At 48.5% G+C, this 17507-nt stretch overlaps 1 protein-coding gene across 1 annotated transcript; it reads left to right on the top strand.

Annotated features, from left to right (window-relative positions):
* The first annotated feature begins 287 nt into the window (after positions 1 to 287).
* On the top strand, positions 288 to 17478 carry PLK1 (polo like kinase 1). Its single transcript, XM_055424247.2, has 10 exons — positions 288 to 7323; positions 7982 to 8150; positions 9262 to 9406; positions 10372 to 10465; positions 11710 to 11929; positions 14893 to 15048; positions 16056 to 16133; positions 16324 to 16478; positions 16579 to 16761; positions 16997 to 17478. The coding sequence occupies exons 1-10, from the start codon at positions 6922 to 6924 to the stop codon at positions 17201 to 17203; spliced, it is 1809 nt and encodes a 602-aa protein (XP_055280222.1). The 5' UTR covers positions 288 to 6921; the 3' UTR covers positions 17204 to 17478.
* Positions 17479 to 17507: the final 29 nt, after the last annotated feature.

Below are 17507 nucleotides of genomic sequence, written 5' to 3'. Positions count from 1 at the left end.
AGATCAATCCTGGGTGTTCATTGGAGGGACTGATGCTAAAGCTGAAACTCCAATACTTTGGCCACCTCATGCGACGAGTTGACTCACTGGAAAAGACTCTGATGCTGGGAAAGGTTGGGGGCGGGAGGAGAAGGGGACGACGGAGAATGAGATGGCTGGATGGCATCACCGACTCTCTGGACATGAGTTTGAGTGTACTCCGGGAGTTGGTGATGGACAGGGAGGCCTGGCGTGCTGTGATTCATGGGGTCGCGGAGAGTCGGACACGACTGAGCGACTGAACTGAACTGAACTGAACTGAACTAGTATTATTAGAAATGATACATCTTATAGTATATGGGTGTGCCATACTATTATGTGTGCATGCAAGCATGCTAAGTCACTTCAGTTTTGTCTAACTCTTTGCGACTCCATGGACTGTAGCCTGCAGGGTTCCTTTGTCCATGGATTCTCCAGGCAAGAATAGTGGAGTGGGTTGCCATCCCCTCCTCTGGGGATCTTCCTGACCCAGTGATCGAACCCCGAGTCTCTTATGTATGTCTTACACTATTATTAGGAAGTGAACCCTTTATAGTATAAGGTACAGCATTCCTATATATTTTTTAAATTTAAAATGAAATTAAGACCATCTTTACCTATCATCTTTCAATTCATCACAAAGAAAAGATGGGGCAAAGAAATCACCCTTCCTTGTTTTGCATCTGTGGGGTGTCAGGCACTTATTAGAAAACTTTGACTCCTCCCAACTGTCAAAAAAAAGTAGGGATTTTTACAACCCATCATACAGTGTCAAGGAGGCCAATCTTAAGAAAGGTTAGGTAAATTTGCCCAGTGTCACATAGCTAATAAATGGCTGAGCTGGCGTCAAAGCCAAGTCTTATCTGGCTGCAAAGTCCATGTTTTATGCAGCAAAGCACTTAGCCTGAGGACTGCATTTGCTGCTCTGTTGGTTAGTCCCTTGCTTTCCTGAAGTTTCTGCTGCATGTTGGCCACACCTGTTCTCATTATGCACTCTGACCTGGATCCTGAAGTGAGAAGAGGTGGCCCAGGACATCCTACTTCCACAAGGAGACTAAACAGCTTGTTCTGTACCAGGACCATTGGATATCAGGCAGATATCAGGTTGTGCATATGAAAATCATTCGAGAAAGAGACGCAGAAATGGAGTTCACTCATCTCAGACTTTCATCTTAAGTCTGAAGCCTGTGTGGGTTTTCTTGACCCTGACAATGTTTCTTTAGCTACATTCATCTCAGCCTTTCATATCTGCTGGGTGGACTTTTCTGGTTTTCAATGGAAGTAGCAAGAGGCTGAGGAAACAGTGTGATCAGAGGAGAGGGGAGAAGTATGGAAATCCGTGAGGCCCAGGAACTGGAAAGTCCTGTTGAAGACTCCGAGCTCCCTGGGATTAGGTGCAGGTTCTTTTTATTTCAGTAGTAATGACCACATTATTCTAAGAGATTCCTCCTAGAATTTCTCCACGAAAACCATAGGAGCTAGGCATGTCTTCTCCTGGATAGAATCCTGGGAGAAGGGCACCGTAACCATCCCTGTTTTATAGACCTAGACGTTGAGGCACGGAGGTTCAGTCATTTGCTGAAATCACACGGCGTTTGAACCCAGGGTTTGTTCAGATTGGGAGTTCAACCAGCGTGTCATATTGTTTTTTGGTAGGAGTGAATGAGTAAGTGAGTGAGCAAGTGAACCAAAGGAGTCTGGCATTTGGTTCTTTTTTAAAATAATTTTTTTTATTTATTTTTGATCTGTGCTGTATCTTTGTTACTGCGTGCAGACTTTTCTCTAGTTGTGAAGAGTAGGGTATCTACTCTCTGCTGCAGTGCACAGGCTTCTCATTTCGGTGGCTGCTCTTGTTGCAGAGCATGGTCTCTAGGGCACACGTGCTCAGTAGCCGCAGTTCCTGGGCTCCAGAGCACAGGCTCAGTGGCTGCGGTACACGAGCTTAGTTGCTCCGAGGCATGCGGGATCTTACTGGACCAGGGGTTGTCTCGGTGTCTCATGCATTGACAGGCAGATTCTTTACCGCTGAGCCACCAGGGAAGCCCTGGGATTTGGTTCTTGCCAGAACAAGGCCCTGAGAGCCACTGTCCATACAGGTGTGCTTTGGAGTCAGCAGAATTGAGTTGGAATTCAAGCTTGCTACCTCCTGGCTGCATGACCTTAGGCAAGTAACCTGATGTAGAAGTGCTCATTTGCTTATCTTTAGGTGGGAAAAGTAATGCTTTTCTCCTAGGTTCTTTGTGTAGATTAAATGAAATCATCTCTATAAAGCTCTTAGCCCCGTGCCTGGAATATAGTAAGTCCATAAAGGCTCACTGTTAGTGTTACCATTACTGATACCATGCAGATAGATTGTATTAACATGACACACTTGCAGCTATATAAATTTGAAACTCCATGTTGATAAGGACTAGAAGGGAATATGAAAACAGCTGTTAAAGGATGGCTGAAAGGGAATTAAAGTTTCTTCAGTGCTTCGTAATTTTTTTAGTAAGTGTTTCTGAATGAAATAAATAAAACATACATGCAGTGGGTGCTCAGCAGGCCTTTGAATGTATGAATGAAAAACAGTCTTAACTTTTTAAATTAAGAAAAAAAAATTTTTTTGACCGTGCCCTGAGGCTTGTGGGATCCTAGTTCCCCGACCAGGGATTGAACCTGTGCCCTTGGCAGTGAAAGCTGGGAGTCCCAGTCATTGGACCACCAGGGAATCCCCTAATTTTTTTTTAATTGGTTCAATCTGTTGCTTAAAAATGTATCATAGTGGATATCCTTGTGGGGGTTATTACTGAAAGGGGGCCTGTGCAGGAAAGAGTGAACACTGCTGGCCTGTGATGATAACCCTGTAAATGCTGAATTTACTATTAGGGGTTTGAGTAAATTTGCAATGAGAAAAAAAGGGAAGTTTTTAAAAAATGGCTTTGTATTTTGTGGCCACTGTATCTGGAGATACGATAAAAATTGATTTATAACGTTAGATGCTTGTAATTTCATAAATGCTAGTGGAGCCATCTCAAACATGCAAGATTTAAAAGGTATTGGTGGGGTATAGCTTCCTTGCTTTTCCTATCCATAGGTGGTTTGGAATTTAAATTCTTTGGATTTTAGAACCAGAACAAGTCTCCATACCTGATGATTTTTGCTATGATTTGTGTCAGTTGGAACCTCTGGAAGGAGGGTGACAACCTAAGAAGAGAGGAAGTCTCTGAATAGAAATACACATTTGGATTTTGAAAAAGCAGTTAGTTAAGTTTCTGATTGGCTCTTGTTGAAATCAGATGTCTGACCCTTAGAGGCTGATTGATTGTCCAGTATGATATGCATGTTTTTGAGTGGGCCAGTTTGGACTCTGAGACTGACAGAAGGGGTACCATGCTATCTGGCACTGCAGCACGCCTTTGCTACTGCTGAAGAAAAGTACCCGGCTTGATTGGAATCCCCAGTTCACTGACCCTCGTTGCCTGGACCTCACTCTAAGCTGAAGCCTGACACTGGCTGTCAGTACACTCTTTCAGCTTCCCAAGGAGCAGTGCTGAACTGAAAGCAGACCCAGGCTCCATGAACAGAACTCAGTCAGACTCTGGGACCACTGGAGATTTAGGGCCCCTCTCTGGAGCTCTAAATGATGACAGCATACATCGTGGATGCTGGCTGTACCACCTGGATCACATACAAATGCCCACAGGAGTCATTCTTTGATGGGACCATCTAAAATCAAGCTGCTGATCAGCTCTTTTATGTCTAATGCAGAGGCTGATTGCATCCTGACTTGTGATCCCTGCCAAAACCTGCTAGTTGGAGGAGGGCACATCACAGGGACTCTAACCGTCGGCCACCTCCTGCTTTTGACATATCAGATTCTGCGCCTTCCCTGGGGGTGGCTCGATGCTTTTGATTTGTGTGCCCAGCCTCCTGGGTGAGCCGCAACTTTACTACCACAGGTTGATAGGCTTCCTCCGCCTCCTCACTTTCCCCTCTGTACATACACCTTGTAAGGCAGAGTGACTACTCTGGTGTAGCTGTCTCTGGAAAAGGACTGATCTTTTCTAGGCGGTCTCTGGGGAAAGGGGTGGAAGTCTATATAAACCCACTATGAAAGTTTTTACATTCAGGACTTCATCCTCTACTAGTGTGCTAGGGCTGCAATAACAAAATTGCACAGACTAGATGGATTAAAAAATAGAAATGTATTTTCTCACAGTCCTAGAGGCTAGAAGTCCAAGAGCAAGCAGTTGGCATGTTTCTTCTAAGGTCTGCCTCCTAGGCCTGCAGCTGGCAGCCTTCTCACTATATCTTCACATGGTTGCCCCTCTGTCTGAGTGTCTGTGTCTTAATCTCTTCTTATAAGAACACCAGTCATATTGGATAGGGCCCACCCATTTTACTTTAATCACCTCTCTGAAGGCCATATCTCCAAATACAGTCACATTCTGTACTGGATATTAGGACTTCAGCATATAATTTGGGGATAACAGTTCAGCCCATAACATATCCTGATCAATTCCTGAATATTTTTCTGGTTAAATTATATTAAAATATTTATGTGCAAAATTATTCCCATGTCTCTTGCACACAGCCCTTCTGGATGAAAGACCTGGATGAGAATAAAAGATTATTGAAAAAATGTCGGGTTAGTATTGCTGATCAAAAGCCTGGCACCCAGGGAGCTTTGGGGGGCAGGGAGAGCATTTATGATCATTTCTCAGAACTATTCTGGAAACTTTCCCCTTTTCCTGAAGGAAGGCTCCCAGTGCCATTGGCTGGAAGATTGGCCCTCAGCTGGCATCTGGGTTCTTGAATTTCAGGGGAGTTCTCACCATTCCCTAAATGACAGGAGTTGCTTACTGAACTTAAACTGTGTAAACAGTGTGGTTTATGCTGCATGCCTGATTTCCTTCCAGGAATGTAGAATTTTGTTGTGTCACAGGCAGAGGGTGCCTGTGTGGCCAAGCCTCAGAAAAGCCCTGGGCTGGAGTCTCTAATGAGCTTCTCTGGTGGATAGCATTTCACACATGTTGTCACACTCATTGCTGGAGGAATTGTGACCTGTGTGACTGACTCCACTGGGAGAAGATTCTGGGAAGCTTGTGCCTGCTTTCCTCTGAATTTGGCTCTATGCACCTTTCCCTTGGCTGATTTTGCTTCATAACCTTTCACTGTAATAAATCCTAGCCATCTGTGAATAGGACTATATGCTGAGTCCTGTAGGGGATGGTCTTGGGGCCCCCCAACACAGGGCACAAGGGGGACTTACGGGGTTGTTGGTCACGTACTCTTTCTCAGTCTGGGTGCCGTTTACATGAGGTGTACTCATTTTGTGAAAATTCACTGAGCTGTCCAGTTACCAGATGTATACTTTTTTGGTACATAAGTTCAACTTTATAAAAAGATAAAACAATATTACACACCACAGGGATTAAAAAATAATAATTTTAAAAAACAACTTCCTTTTATTTATAAAGCATTTTAGTCCTTTTTGCCAGGCATTGTGCTGAGAGCTTGGGACATGGGGTAGGAAAGATGTCTTCATTGCCTCTCAGTTTATTGGGAGTTATATAGAAAGATAACTGTGATATGACTGACTTTTGCCCACTCCAGTGTTCTTGCCTGGAGAATCCCAGGGACGGCGGAGCCTGGTCGGCTGCCGTCTATGGGGTCGCACAGAGTCGGACACGACTGAAGCGACTTAGCAGCAGCAGCAGCAAAGACATCCTAGGATGCTGGGCGTGTAACTTGAGTGATTCTCAGGGTTGCCACTTACTTAAGTGGCACTTACTTAATCTATGGAAGCCAGACAGGCAAAGGGACAAAGGAGGGTTAGCAGGGAACTCTGACAAACTGGGAAGGTATGTTAAGCATAGAGTTGCGACAACTAATGGTTTTTTCTTAAGGAAAAACCACAAAGCTGAATTTTTATGTGAGCTCTCTTGAGTTTTCAGTCCTGTATATGAATCCAAATTTTAAAAAGTGAAAGACCAAACAAAACACCTCTGCAGCCAAATCTGACCTTGGCTTTCCAGTTTGCCAGACATTCTGCCAACCTGTCATCTTTCCCTCTTACAAAACAATTGAGGGTCCACTATTTTAGGCACTGGGAAATAGAGCAATGAGCCAGCCAGCCAGTTTTCTTGCAGAATGACCCTGGTGGGGGTGGTGGGGTTCTGGTACTGCACTTCTCAAACTTCAGTATGTGTGGGAATCACTAGGTAGATTCTGAATTGGGGGGGTCTGCGTTGAGGCCTGAAGCTTTGTCTTTCTAACAAGCTCCCAGGTGTTGGTGATGCTGGTGGCCCCTGCTGTTATTTGAAGAAGAGCAGGGGGTTTGTCTGGAAGATGCCTTTGCCTGGCAAGCATCCTCTTTATACTTCGATTTTGGTTTATGGGGTGATTTGGAAGAGAGTTGGTGAATTCCGAGGCGGATATTAGGGCTCTCCGATGCTGTCTCTCATGCCAGGTCTCTGTTCTCAGAGTTTATAATCTAGAAGGCGAGGTAGGGGTGGAGGAAGGTGCTAGGCAAAGTTTCCTGGAGGAGGTGCTCGCGAACTGCAGGAGCTTCCCCTGCCGCCGAGAAAGGAGAAACCCTGAACTCCCCCTCTTCTGGGGCTGGGTCTCAGCAACCCCTCCCCAGCTATGGTTTCCCAGGCATCCCACGTGTCTTCCGTCCGCGATCCCTGCCAATCAAGCTCCTCCCAGGGCCTGGGTGAGGGTTTAAAGGCGGCTGCAGTGCAGAGCGCTCCCAGAGTGCCGCGCGGCGGGCGGGTTTGGATTTTAAATCCCCGCGGCCAATCAGTAGCGCGTAGGCTCTTGTAACGTTCCCGGCGCCGCGTTTGAATTCGAGGAGAGGCAGAGCCGTGCCAAGCTTCTGCCTAGACCCTGCTAGGTCCGCTGAGCAACTCGGGGAAGATGAGTGCGGCGGCAACTGCAGGGAAGCTGGGGCGGGCACCAGCCGACCCAGGGAAAGCGCCCGGAGTTGCAGCTCCCGGGGCTCCGGCGGCCGCCCCGCCGGCGAAAGAGATCCCGGAGGTCCTAGTGGACCCTCGCAGCCGGCGGCGCTATCTACGGGGTCGCTTTCTGGGGAAGGGTGGCTTTGCCAAGTGCTTTGAGATCTCGGATGCGGATACTAAGGAAGTGTTCGCGGGCAAGATCGTGCCTAAGTCGCTGTTGCTCAAACCGCACCAAAAGGAGAAGATGTCCATGGAGATATCCATCCACCGCAGCCTCGCTCACCAGCACGTCGTCGGCTTCCATGGCTTTTTCGAAGACAACGACTTCGTGTTCGTGGTGTTGGAGCTCTGCCGCCGGAGGGTGAGTGTCGCTGCTGGGGAACTGGAACTGCCCTGGGGGCAGGGGTTGGGGCGCCGGGAACCGGAGGTGCGGGGGAAGGGGCGCCCCCGGGGCTCAGAGCTGCTAGGGAAGAGGTACTGGGAACCTGGAACTGGGAATGGGGAAAGTTGGGGAGAGAGAAGGTTCTTGGCACTTGGGGCCTCTAGGGAAAGCGGCTTCTGGACTCTAGGAGTTGGGCGGATTGGGGGAGGTGCGGGAGAACCTTGCGTATGGACGCCAGGGCTTCCGGAGTTGCTAGGTAAGGGGTATTGCGGACCCTCACTTTCCGGAGTGGGGTTGGGTCAGGCAGAGGGTAGTTGGAGTCAGACTTCGGAGCTTCCGGGGGAGGGGAGGGGCAGGAAAGGGACCTGTTGCTGCCAAGAGTTCCGGGACCGGGATACTGGGGACTCTGAGCTTCCGGAGTGGGCTGAGAAAGGGGTCCCAGGTAAGGGACTTGGGAGGGAGCCGGTGGGAACTGTTGCTATGAACTGTTGCGGCCTGGTTTGGCGGGGAGTCTGGATCGCAGTTGTCCTAGAGAAGAAATGGGTAGTAGGGTCCTGGCTGCCTTTACCTAATGACACCCTCCCCCTGCCTTGGGTCTGAGTACCGACTCCCATTTCTCCTTCCCTCCTGCTCCCAGTCTCTCTTGGAGCTGCACAAGCGGAGGAAAGCACTCACGGAGCCCGAGGCCCGCTACTACCTGCGGCAGATCGTCCTGGGCTGCCAGTACCTGCACGGAAACCGCGTTATTCACAGAGACCTCAAGCTGGGCAATCTCTTCCTGAACGAGGATCTGGAGGTGAAAATAGGTAAGGAGCTGGGACTGCAGGTACACTTGACATGCAGTGGGAATGAGGAGGAGCTGGGAGGGAGGGTGGGGGAAAGGAAATTTGGAAAGAGACAAGGGAGGGAGGAAGAGGATGGTAGGAAGTCTGGGCTGTTGATTGCCTCTAGAATCCTCTCTTTAGGACAGGAACTTAAAGAGCTACAAACCAGTGTCTTGTGGGCAGATGCACTTTGGCGGGGGTGTGTACCTTCTATACAGCGGGGTTTTTTTTTTAAGAATTTGAATTTGTTTTCACTTTTTTAAACTTTTTTTTTTTATTTACTTATTTTTGGCTGCATGGGGTCTCCGCTGCTGCATGCTTTTCTCTAGTTGCGGTGAGTGGGGACTACTCTTTGTTGCAGTGGGTTTCTCATTGCAGTGGCTTCTCTTGTTGTGGAGCACAGGCTCCAGGTGTGCAGGCTTCAGCAGTTGTGGCTCCAGGGCTCTAGAGCACAGGTTCAGTAGTTGTGGCACATGGGCTTGGTTGATCTGTGGCATGTGGGATCCTCACCGACCAGGAATGGAACCTGTTTCTCCAGCATTGGCAGGTGAATTTTTTACCACTGAGCCATCATGGAAGCCCCTCATTTTCACTTTTTAAAATGAGAGCCTTGATGTAAAATTTTGAATTTGGAGTTCCTTTTAAACACTCAAGAGCTCCAACAGTTCAGGGGTAGCGTTCCCTCAGGACAGCTCTTCACTGTACTGAACAGCAGCTGTTCCCTTTAGATACCCTATGGTTTGCCACATTCCCCACCCCTCCATATCACTTTCTCACAAACTTGCCAAGTAGCCATCTTGACATTTACTTACTTAATCCCTGAAGGCATTTGAGTTTTGCTATCCCTGTCAGTTCCTTTTTAGAAGTAAACCCCTCCTTTCTAAGGGGAGGGGTGAGGAGGGTCTTTGGGAGGCCCTTCCCTAGGGCCAGCATGGTGGGAGGATTCCTGGGTAAGCCTTGCTGTACACAAGGACTAGAGGCTTTGAGAGATCACTTGACCCTGGTTCTTGATGGTTACATCTGAACCAGCTGTCTGCATTGACAGACAACAGGAGCTGGCATCTGAGCCTCCCTCTTCCTCCCTCTGTCCCAGGGGATTTTGGACTGGCAACCAAAGTGGAGTATGACGGGGAACGGAAGAAGACCCTGTGCGGGACTCCTAATTACATAGCTCCTGAGGTGCTGAGCAAGAAAGGGCACAGTTTCGAGGTGGACGTATGGTCCATTGGGTGCATCATGTAAGTTGGGAGTTGTCTCAGGACCCACCAGTCTCAGCAAGAGGCTTTCAGGACATCTCACCCAGCAGACTTTATCCTGCAGACCTTTCCACCTTTGGAAAGGCTGCTCCAAAGGACAGATGGCCCCTGAAGGAAGCCTCATTGCTGAATTGGTATATGCTGTAGGATTCCTGCAGCCTGGGCTGTGGGTTCAGGGAATGAGGGAGGGAATGTCTCCACAAACTTGCTCTAATCCCTTGCTATTCAAAGTATGGCAGACCAGCAGCAGCATCACCTAGGAACTTGTTAGAAACACAGAATCTCAGGACCCAGGCTAACTGGATCACAATCTGGATTTTAAGACCCTTGAGTAATTTCCATGCACGATAAAGCGTTAGAACTACTTACTGATCTAAAAAGCAGCATTGGGTGGGAAGAACTAGGCCAGGAGTGGTGCTGACAGGAGGAGGTCCTGTGGTCCATCTGGGTCAAGGCCATCAGAGGTGGGTGGTGGGCAGAGAGTTGGGCCTGTTCAAGTGTTACCCCTTTCGTTGATTCCCTGGGTACTGGAGAGTTAGAAATGGCTTTCCTACTTCTTCTCATTGGAATTTCCCAAATGAAAACTTGCAGCCTAAAGTACAGAACTATTAACTGTGGAGCTGCCTCTGAAGGAGCAAGTGGCCCTTGCTTGGACCTATTCCATGATAGCTGGCAGCCTCTGGCCTCTAGATTACCGCAGGCTATAGCTAAAAAGTCACTGATCCATTAGAACCCAGTCTCATCACCTGTATTCTACCGAGGGCACCTCCCTGCCAGTGTCATGGCTCCTGGGGCTGCTTAGTGAACTTGTGAATTGTCCTCTGGGGCCCCAGAATCACAGTGAATGCCCAAAAGATGTCTGACTTCCTTTCTGGCCCTGAGAGGATTCCTCCTGCATCTGGGTTTTGGTTGGGAGCCTTGAGCCAAATCCCTCCTTGTGCTTACAGGTATACCTTGTTAGTGGGCAAGCCACCTTTTGAGACCTCTTGCCTAAAAGAGACCTACCTCCGGATCAAGAACAATGAATACAGTATTCCCAAGGTGACTAAAACCACTTTAAGTTTACATTTGTTTTATTTAATTCCCTCCCCCACCGAGCGATTTACTGAGCCCAGCCATATTCTGGGGACAGAGATGGGTCAATGCCACCCACCCCCAGGGTAAGCGTAAGAGGTTTAGAGGGTCCTGTCTGAAATTGCATACAGAGTCTGACGTATGTGCACAGAACAGTTTTTCTTGGGATGAGAGTTTGTATGCTCTCAACAGTTGGGCAGATAACCCAAAAGACGTGTAAAACACAGAGAGAGAGCAGGAGTAGGGGCAGACGGAGAAGTGCTGCTTAGTCTGGCAGTGGACTGTCTTGGTTCAGATGGGCTCTGCCACTTTTTAGCCAGATCACGATGGACAAATGGCCTGAGGCTTCTGAGCTACAGTTTCCCATCTGTAAAATGCTGTCTCTGCCCGAGAGCACCTTGCGCACAGTGAGTGCTCACAGAATCTCGAACCAAAGGCAAAGTGGCGTGCTTTTGCAGCCACCAGCAAGAGTGCATTGAGAGGGATAGTCTGCAGCAGTCTGGCACACGGCTGCTTCCCAGTGTGGCGTCTTTGTCTTATGTGAAGCCAAGAGCCCTGTCTCCATCGGGACAGATGGGCTGAATCTGTTACAGAGGGTCAGTCATTGGGCCGAGCAGAGAGGTTCTGAGTGTGGGGGATGCAGCTGACTCTGCCTCGGTGTGCGTGCTGGCTCCGCCGCTCACTCGGGATGTATCTTAGGCGCTTAACTTCTGTGTCCTGTCTCCTCATCTGCAAAAGAGGGATGGTACTAGAGGTCTTCACTCCTTGGGTGTTTCTGTGAGGGTGAAGTGCTTCATCTACATGAAGTGCTTACAATACTTTGCTGGTAGATAGTAAGTACATAGTTGGTGCCAGGCTTTACTGTGCATTTGACCTACCCTGGGTTGGGTCTCCTTACCAGGGCTCCAAGCTTGGTGCCGTGTCCCCACTTTATAGATGAAGATACAAAGGCCCAGAAAGTCGAGTTGGTTGGCACAGCTGGTGTTAAAGGACAGAACTGGGACTTAAACCAGGTCTTTATGACTTCCAAGCCTTTGTTTTCAAGTGCTGTTCCAGTGGTGAGCAACTTGTCAACTCAGTAAAGCTGCCAGTGGAAACTTGGCACGTTTACAGCCACTGAACATGGTGCATTTGAGGCCGGGTAGGGGGTGGTGGTGCAGTACCCGGGTCCTAGGTCATATCCTGCTTATGACTCCCCCTCTCCCTTCCAGCACATCAACCCCGTGGCCTCCTCCCTCATCAAGAAGATGCTTCAGCCAGATCCCACCGCTCGCCCAACCATTCATGAGCTGCTCAATGACGAGTTTTTCACTTCCGGCTATATCCCTGCCCGCCTCCCCATCACCTGCCTCACCATTCCACCAAGGTTTTCGATTGCTCCCAGTAGCCTGGACCCCAGCAACCGGAAGCCTCTCACCGTCCTCAATAAAGGTAAACCAGAGTGTGGTAGACAGCCTTGCCTGCCCTATCGTGTGAATGGATGGTCCCCAACGTGCAGGCGTGCAGTAGGACAGGCCCCAGTCTTTTAATCCGTGGTCCCCATCCTCATGTGGCAAATGCCTTTGGCCATAGCCCTGTCAGGAAAGACAGACCTTACTGTGACTGAATCAGACCTGTCATGTCCTGAGAGAAGAGAGTGGCTAAATGCCATGCCTGAACAATTCTTAACATTTTTTTTTTAAATCGCTGATATTGCCCTACATGGTTCATTGGAAAACATGTTGAGAAGCTTCAGATACACTCACGGAGCACAATGTGCGTGGCACCCCCGCATCACCACCAGATCCAGCACTCACTAAGATTCATAACGTTTGCTTCATCACTCCTTGTTTGTTCTTTTGAAGTAGTTTTGAAGTTAGTTCCAGACATCTTGCCATTTTACCCCCAGGAAATTCTGTTTTCTTACAAAACCACATCTCATTGCTTGGTTTGTCGTTGTTTCTAGGTCTCTTCAGAGAGCAGAATTAGAAAATACATAACTGGGGTGGGGGATGACCTCGAATTTATGCCATTTCTGATTCACATTTTTGAATATTTTATTTTGATATTATTTCAAAATATGAAAGAATAAGAATAAACTCCTCATGTATCTTGTACCCCCTTTTCTCCACCAATTAACAGTTTTCTACATTTACTTTATCTCTCATTATGTGTGTGTGTGTGTGTGTATTCTTGTCCCAAACAATACAATAGTAAGTTGTACACATTCTGGCCTTTACTACTTAGTACTTCAGTGTATATTTCCTAAAAACAATTCATTTACGTAACCACAACACAGGACATAGTTATCAAGTTCAGGAAATTGAAATTGATGCAGACTTGTCTTATGGCAGTCTTTCTCCACTGTGAAATTACTACTTTAATTCTCTTTTGGTAATTTTTAAGTGTCTAATTTAATTTTAATATTATAGGATTTTTACTTTAATTTTATGCTTGTATTTCTTTTTCTCTTACAATGAAAACCTTGTTTGCTTACATGGTATACATGAATTTTCAACATATATAAAGTATGTTACGAAACTATGTTTATTTCCATGCAGTTCTTTTGGTCCTTAGACTATATTTCACATACACACACACACACAAACCCCAAGAAAAGCCACTTGAAATACTTTATTTCTCTGTGTGGATATAGCACAACTTTGAGTTCATTTGTTTCAGTTATGACACTGCTGTTTTAAGGATTACCTTTTTCTTTTTGCTTTAATTTTTGATATTTTCTTTGGTTATATTAATATTTCCTTTGATTGGTGATCACTTGGTCAAAGGGGTGCCTCCACCACATAGTTACTGCTTTTCCTTCGGGGGTTAATTTCTACCCCATGGGGAGCTTCTCTGAGCGAATACTACTTCTCAGACTTTAGCTCACTGATGTTAGCATCCATGGTGGATGCAGCAGCAGTTATTCCTGTGGTATTCTAACGGTGATTTTTCCCCTTTTCTTGTTCCTTCTACATCTATTAATCAAAATTCTTCTGTAAGGAAGAGCTGTCACTTCTCTTCCATTCATTTATTTGGTTGATATGGACTCATGGATATTTATTCTTAGAGCTATAAGATAATATTGTTGTTTTAAAGGATTGCTTTTTTTTTTAAGTTTTAGATTTTGGACATAAAGCAAAACCCAGAAGTAGAGTCAACTTTTGGGGGAATACATAAATCTCCATTTTTCATCATCTATTTTTAATAATTATCATCGTCTGCCTATACTTGTTTTTATTGTTTCCACCTTCTTCCTTTTCTTTCTGCTAGATTTTTTTGGGGGGAGGTTTTGTTTTGTTTTCTCTGCCCTGTCATTTGCAGGGTCTTAGTTCCCCAACCAGGTACTGAACCCACAGCAGTGAAAGAACTGAGTCCTAACCACTAGACCACCAGGGAATTCTCTTGCTAGAGTTTTTAAAGCAAGTCTCAAATATTCTATTCTTTCAAACTTAAGTCTTTATCATAGCATAGATTTTTTTTAATTGAAAATTCAGATCTTTAAATATTTTAAGAATTTCGTATTACACAAGAGGAGCTAGCACATGTTGGTGGGGAAAGAATTAAACTTTTAAGCATAAAAGGTAATAAAAATCATCCATGATTCCACCACCCAAATATACCTAGTCTTAAAATTTCAGGGTGTATCTTTTTAGATTTCAGTCACATATAAGTACATAAAGCAGATTTTAGAGGGGGAAACCTCTTATGTTTTCATTAAATGCCTGTTAGGCCATCTTACGGAGAAGGCAATAACAAGCCACTCCAGTACTCTTGCCTAGAAAATCCCATGGACGGAGGAGCCTGGTAGGCTGCAGTCCACGGGGTCGCTACGAGTCAGACATGACTGAGTGACTTCATTTTCACTTTTCACTGTCACACATTGGAGAAGGAAATGGCAACCCACTCCAGTGTTCTTGCCTGGAGAATCCCAGGGATGGGGGAGCCTGGTGGGCTGCCGTCTATGGGGTCACACAGAGTCGGACACGACTGAAGTGACTCAGCAGCAGCAGCAGGCCATCTTATGGGTTGCAATTTAGTGAGCCCTCCCGTTTTCCTGGATATAGAAGATGCTTTCAATTCTTTGATTGAAGCCAGGCAGCTCCAAGCTGCTCAAGACCAGAGGTGCCCAGCAGGGCCCAGGATTGAGTCAGAGGCCTGAGTGTCTAAAGCATTATGGCCGTGTGTGGCCGTGAAGCCTGTCTACAGGGCCTGGCTTGGCCCAGCCCTGGAGGTATCAGCAAGTGAGTTCCAGGTGCTGTCACATGAGCAGGGCAGCTCCTGCTCTAATAACCTGCTGCTTACCTAAAGCAGTGGCAGCGTGAAGAGCTTCTCGAGCTGTGGTTGGGGGTCCCAGGCCCTCAAATCCTGCAGCCTCTGTGTCCAACTAATGACCGTGTCTTCTCTCCTTACAGGCATGGAGAACCCCGTGCCTGAACGTCCCCGGGAGAAAGAGGAACCAGTGGTGCGGGAGACCAGTGAGCCTGTCGACTGCCACCTCGGAGACATGTTGCAGCAACTGCACAGCGTCAACGCCTCCAAGCCCTCGGAGAGGGGGCTGGTGAGGCAAGGTGGGCGCCGGGCCAGGGCACCTGGAGAGGGCAGGGAGGTCTCAGCCCCAGAGTGCTGGCGGCTTGTCCAGGCCCCGGCTCCACAATGCCTTTCCTTCTCCCGTTTCCTGTACATTACAACCCAGGGAAGTTGGCCTGCTGGCTCAGGCCCTCCATGGTCAGGCCTTCCCTTTCTTTTTGTGACTCATCTGTTCTGTCTCCACAAGCGCCCCACCTTTCAGCAGCTCCATAGCTGCCTGTGTGCTCCTGCACACACTGTCTCTTCTGCTCAGGGAATTCCTCTGTGGCCTCAAGACCGTGGAAATAACAGACCCAGGCGTGCTCCAGCTTCAGGGCCTTTGCTCACACACCGCTCCCCTCCCCCAGCACTTGCTTCATCCAGATCCCTGCATGGCTCACACTCGCCCCTTCACGTGCTTCCACCAGCATTACCTCCGTGAGCATCTCCCTACCCCCAACTTCTAGCATTTCTCCTCCCCCTGACCTGCTTTATGTTTTCTCCACAACACTTCCCATCTAACATAAAGTTTCCACATTTGTTTATTGTATTTGAAAGAGGGGATTATTGCGTGCGTGGAACATCACATTTTCATACATCTGTTCTCTTACAATTTTTTAATCACTCAGAAGTCACTGATTCTCACCATGACAGTTACAAGTAACGTACATTTCTGTGCGTATTTATTTTGATTGGTCTCTAGCTCTGGAGCCAGTATGCAGGCTCCGGGAAGCAGGCTTTGTCTTTGCTCACTGTGGCTGTGACGGCACGTGGCACACAGTGGGCCTTTGATAAACGGGTCAGCTGAACACACAAGTAGCCTCGGCATGCTGCACTGTGACTTTCCGCCTCAGTGCTGCCTGTCTAAGCTGCTTGATAGCAGAGGCCTGGCTCTGCTCTCCTCTGGGGCCCCAGGCCTCTGGACCGAGTTCCCTGGTGTGGGCCACCCGAGCACATCAGAGGGGAAGAGGCTGGTCCTGACTGGTTGTCTTGTCTGTTTCTGTCCCAGAGGAGGCCGAGGACCCTGCCTGCATCCCCATCTTCTGGGTCAGCAAGTGGGTGGACTATTCGGACAAGTATGGCCTCGGTAGGTTTCTCCCAGGTGGATGGGTAGCTCGAGACCCTCCAAGTTGTTATAGGCATTTGCTTTTCTTGACTGGTCGGGTCCTCTTCCCTCAACACTCTTCCGTCTCCATCCCAGGCCTCCTAGTTCCAGGTTCCAATGCCCTCCCTGCTCCCGTTCCCCCTTTCTGAGGTCTCCTTCCACCTGTCACTAGGGTATCAGCTGTGTGACAACAGCGTGGGGGTGCTCTTCAACGACTCCACGCGCCTCATCCTCTACAATGACGGCGACAGCCTACAGTACATTGAGCGCGACGGCACAGAGTCCTACCTCACCGTGAGTTCCCACCCCAACTCCTTGATAAAGAAGGTGAGTGCTGTCTGGCCTGTGCGGTCCTGTGTTGCCGGAGTGAGGGCTGTGCCCGGGGACAGGCTCTAACTCTGGACTCCCTCTCTCACCCTCCAACCAGATTACCCTCTTGAAGTATTTCCGAAACTATATGAGTGAGCACTTGCTGAAGGCGGGCGCCAACATCACGCCTCGGGAAGGTGACGAGCTGGCCCGGCTCCCCTACCTGCGGACCTGGTTCCGAACCCGCAGCGCCATCATCCTGCACCTGAGTAATGGCTGTGTGCAGATCAACTTCTTCCAGGTGAGCCGGGCCCTGGAAGGTGGGGTGGGATGTCTGTGCCTCTCTGCCGGCCCACGGAGTTGGGTGGGGAGTGGGGGGCATGGACCCATCCTTGGCAGCAGCAGTAGAAAGAAATGAAATGTGTCCCCTCCCGCCAGCTGGCCCATCTTCCCTCTACTCCTGCCAACACATAGTAGCAGCTGGGGTCTTCAATCACCAATAACCCCCTCTGTCCATCTCGCCCTCTCCCTCACAGGACCACACCAAACTCATCCTGTGCCCTCTGATGGCCGCCGTGACCTACATCGATGAGAAGCGGGACTTCCGCACGTATCGCCTGAGCCTCCTGGAGGAGTACGGCTGCTCCAAGGAGCTAGCTAGCCGGCTGCGCTATGCCCGCGCCATGGTGGAGAAGCTGCTGAGCTCACGCTCGGCCGCCAACCGCCTCAAGGCCTCCTCATAGCCCCCCACCCCCTGGACTGGCACCATCCTCCCGCAACTAGCACCTTGGCCTACGCTGGTTAGCACCATGATGCTATTTTATAGTGTGTCCCCAGCCCTGGGGGCCGGGGCAAGAGCTTCATCATCCCTGCAGGTGGGGGCTGCTGTGTAAGTTATTTTTGTACATGTTCGGTGTGGGTTCTGTGGCCTCTCCCCCTTGCCCTCAGGCCCACCCTATGAATTGTACAGAACGTGGCTGTTGAATTCGGGACTGTCCTTGCCTTTATACACATTAAACATACGTGAATCTTCCTTTCTTCTTGTGT

Source organism: Moschus berezovskii, chromosome 27 (genome assembly GCF_049115385.1).
Source record: "Moschus berezovskii isolate FMDL1 chromosome 27, NW_MosBer_1.0, whole genome shotgun sequence".
Lineage (NCBI taxonomy): Eukaryota > Metazoa > Chordata > Mammalia > Artiodactyla > Moschidae > Moschus > Moschus berezovskii.
This window is presented reverse-complemented; position numbering and strand designations above follow the sequence as displayed.

Excerpts from the sequence above, each read along its gene's own strand:
- PLK1 (XM_055424247.2), top strand. The coding sequence starts at position 6,922 with ATGAGTGCGGCGGCAACTGCAGGGAAGCTGGGGCGGGCACCAGCCGAC. Across the intron at positions 16,134-16,323 it reads TTCGGACAAGTATGGCCTCG|GGTATCAGCTGTGTGACAAC; the intron begins GTAGGTTTCTCC and ends ACCTGTCACTAG. Across the intron at positions 16,479-16,578 it reads CCAACTCCTTGATAAAGAAG|ATTACCCTCTTGAAGTATTT; the intron begins GTGAGTGCTGTC and ends CCCTCCAACCAG.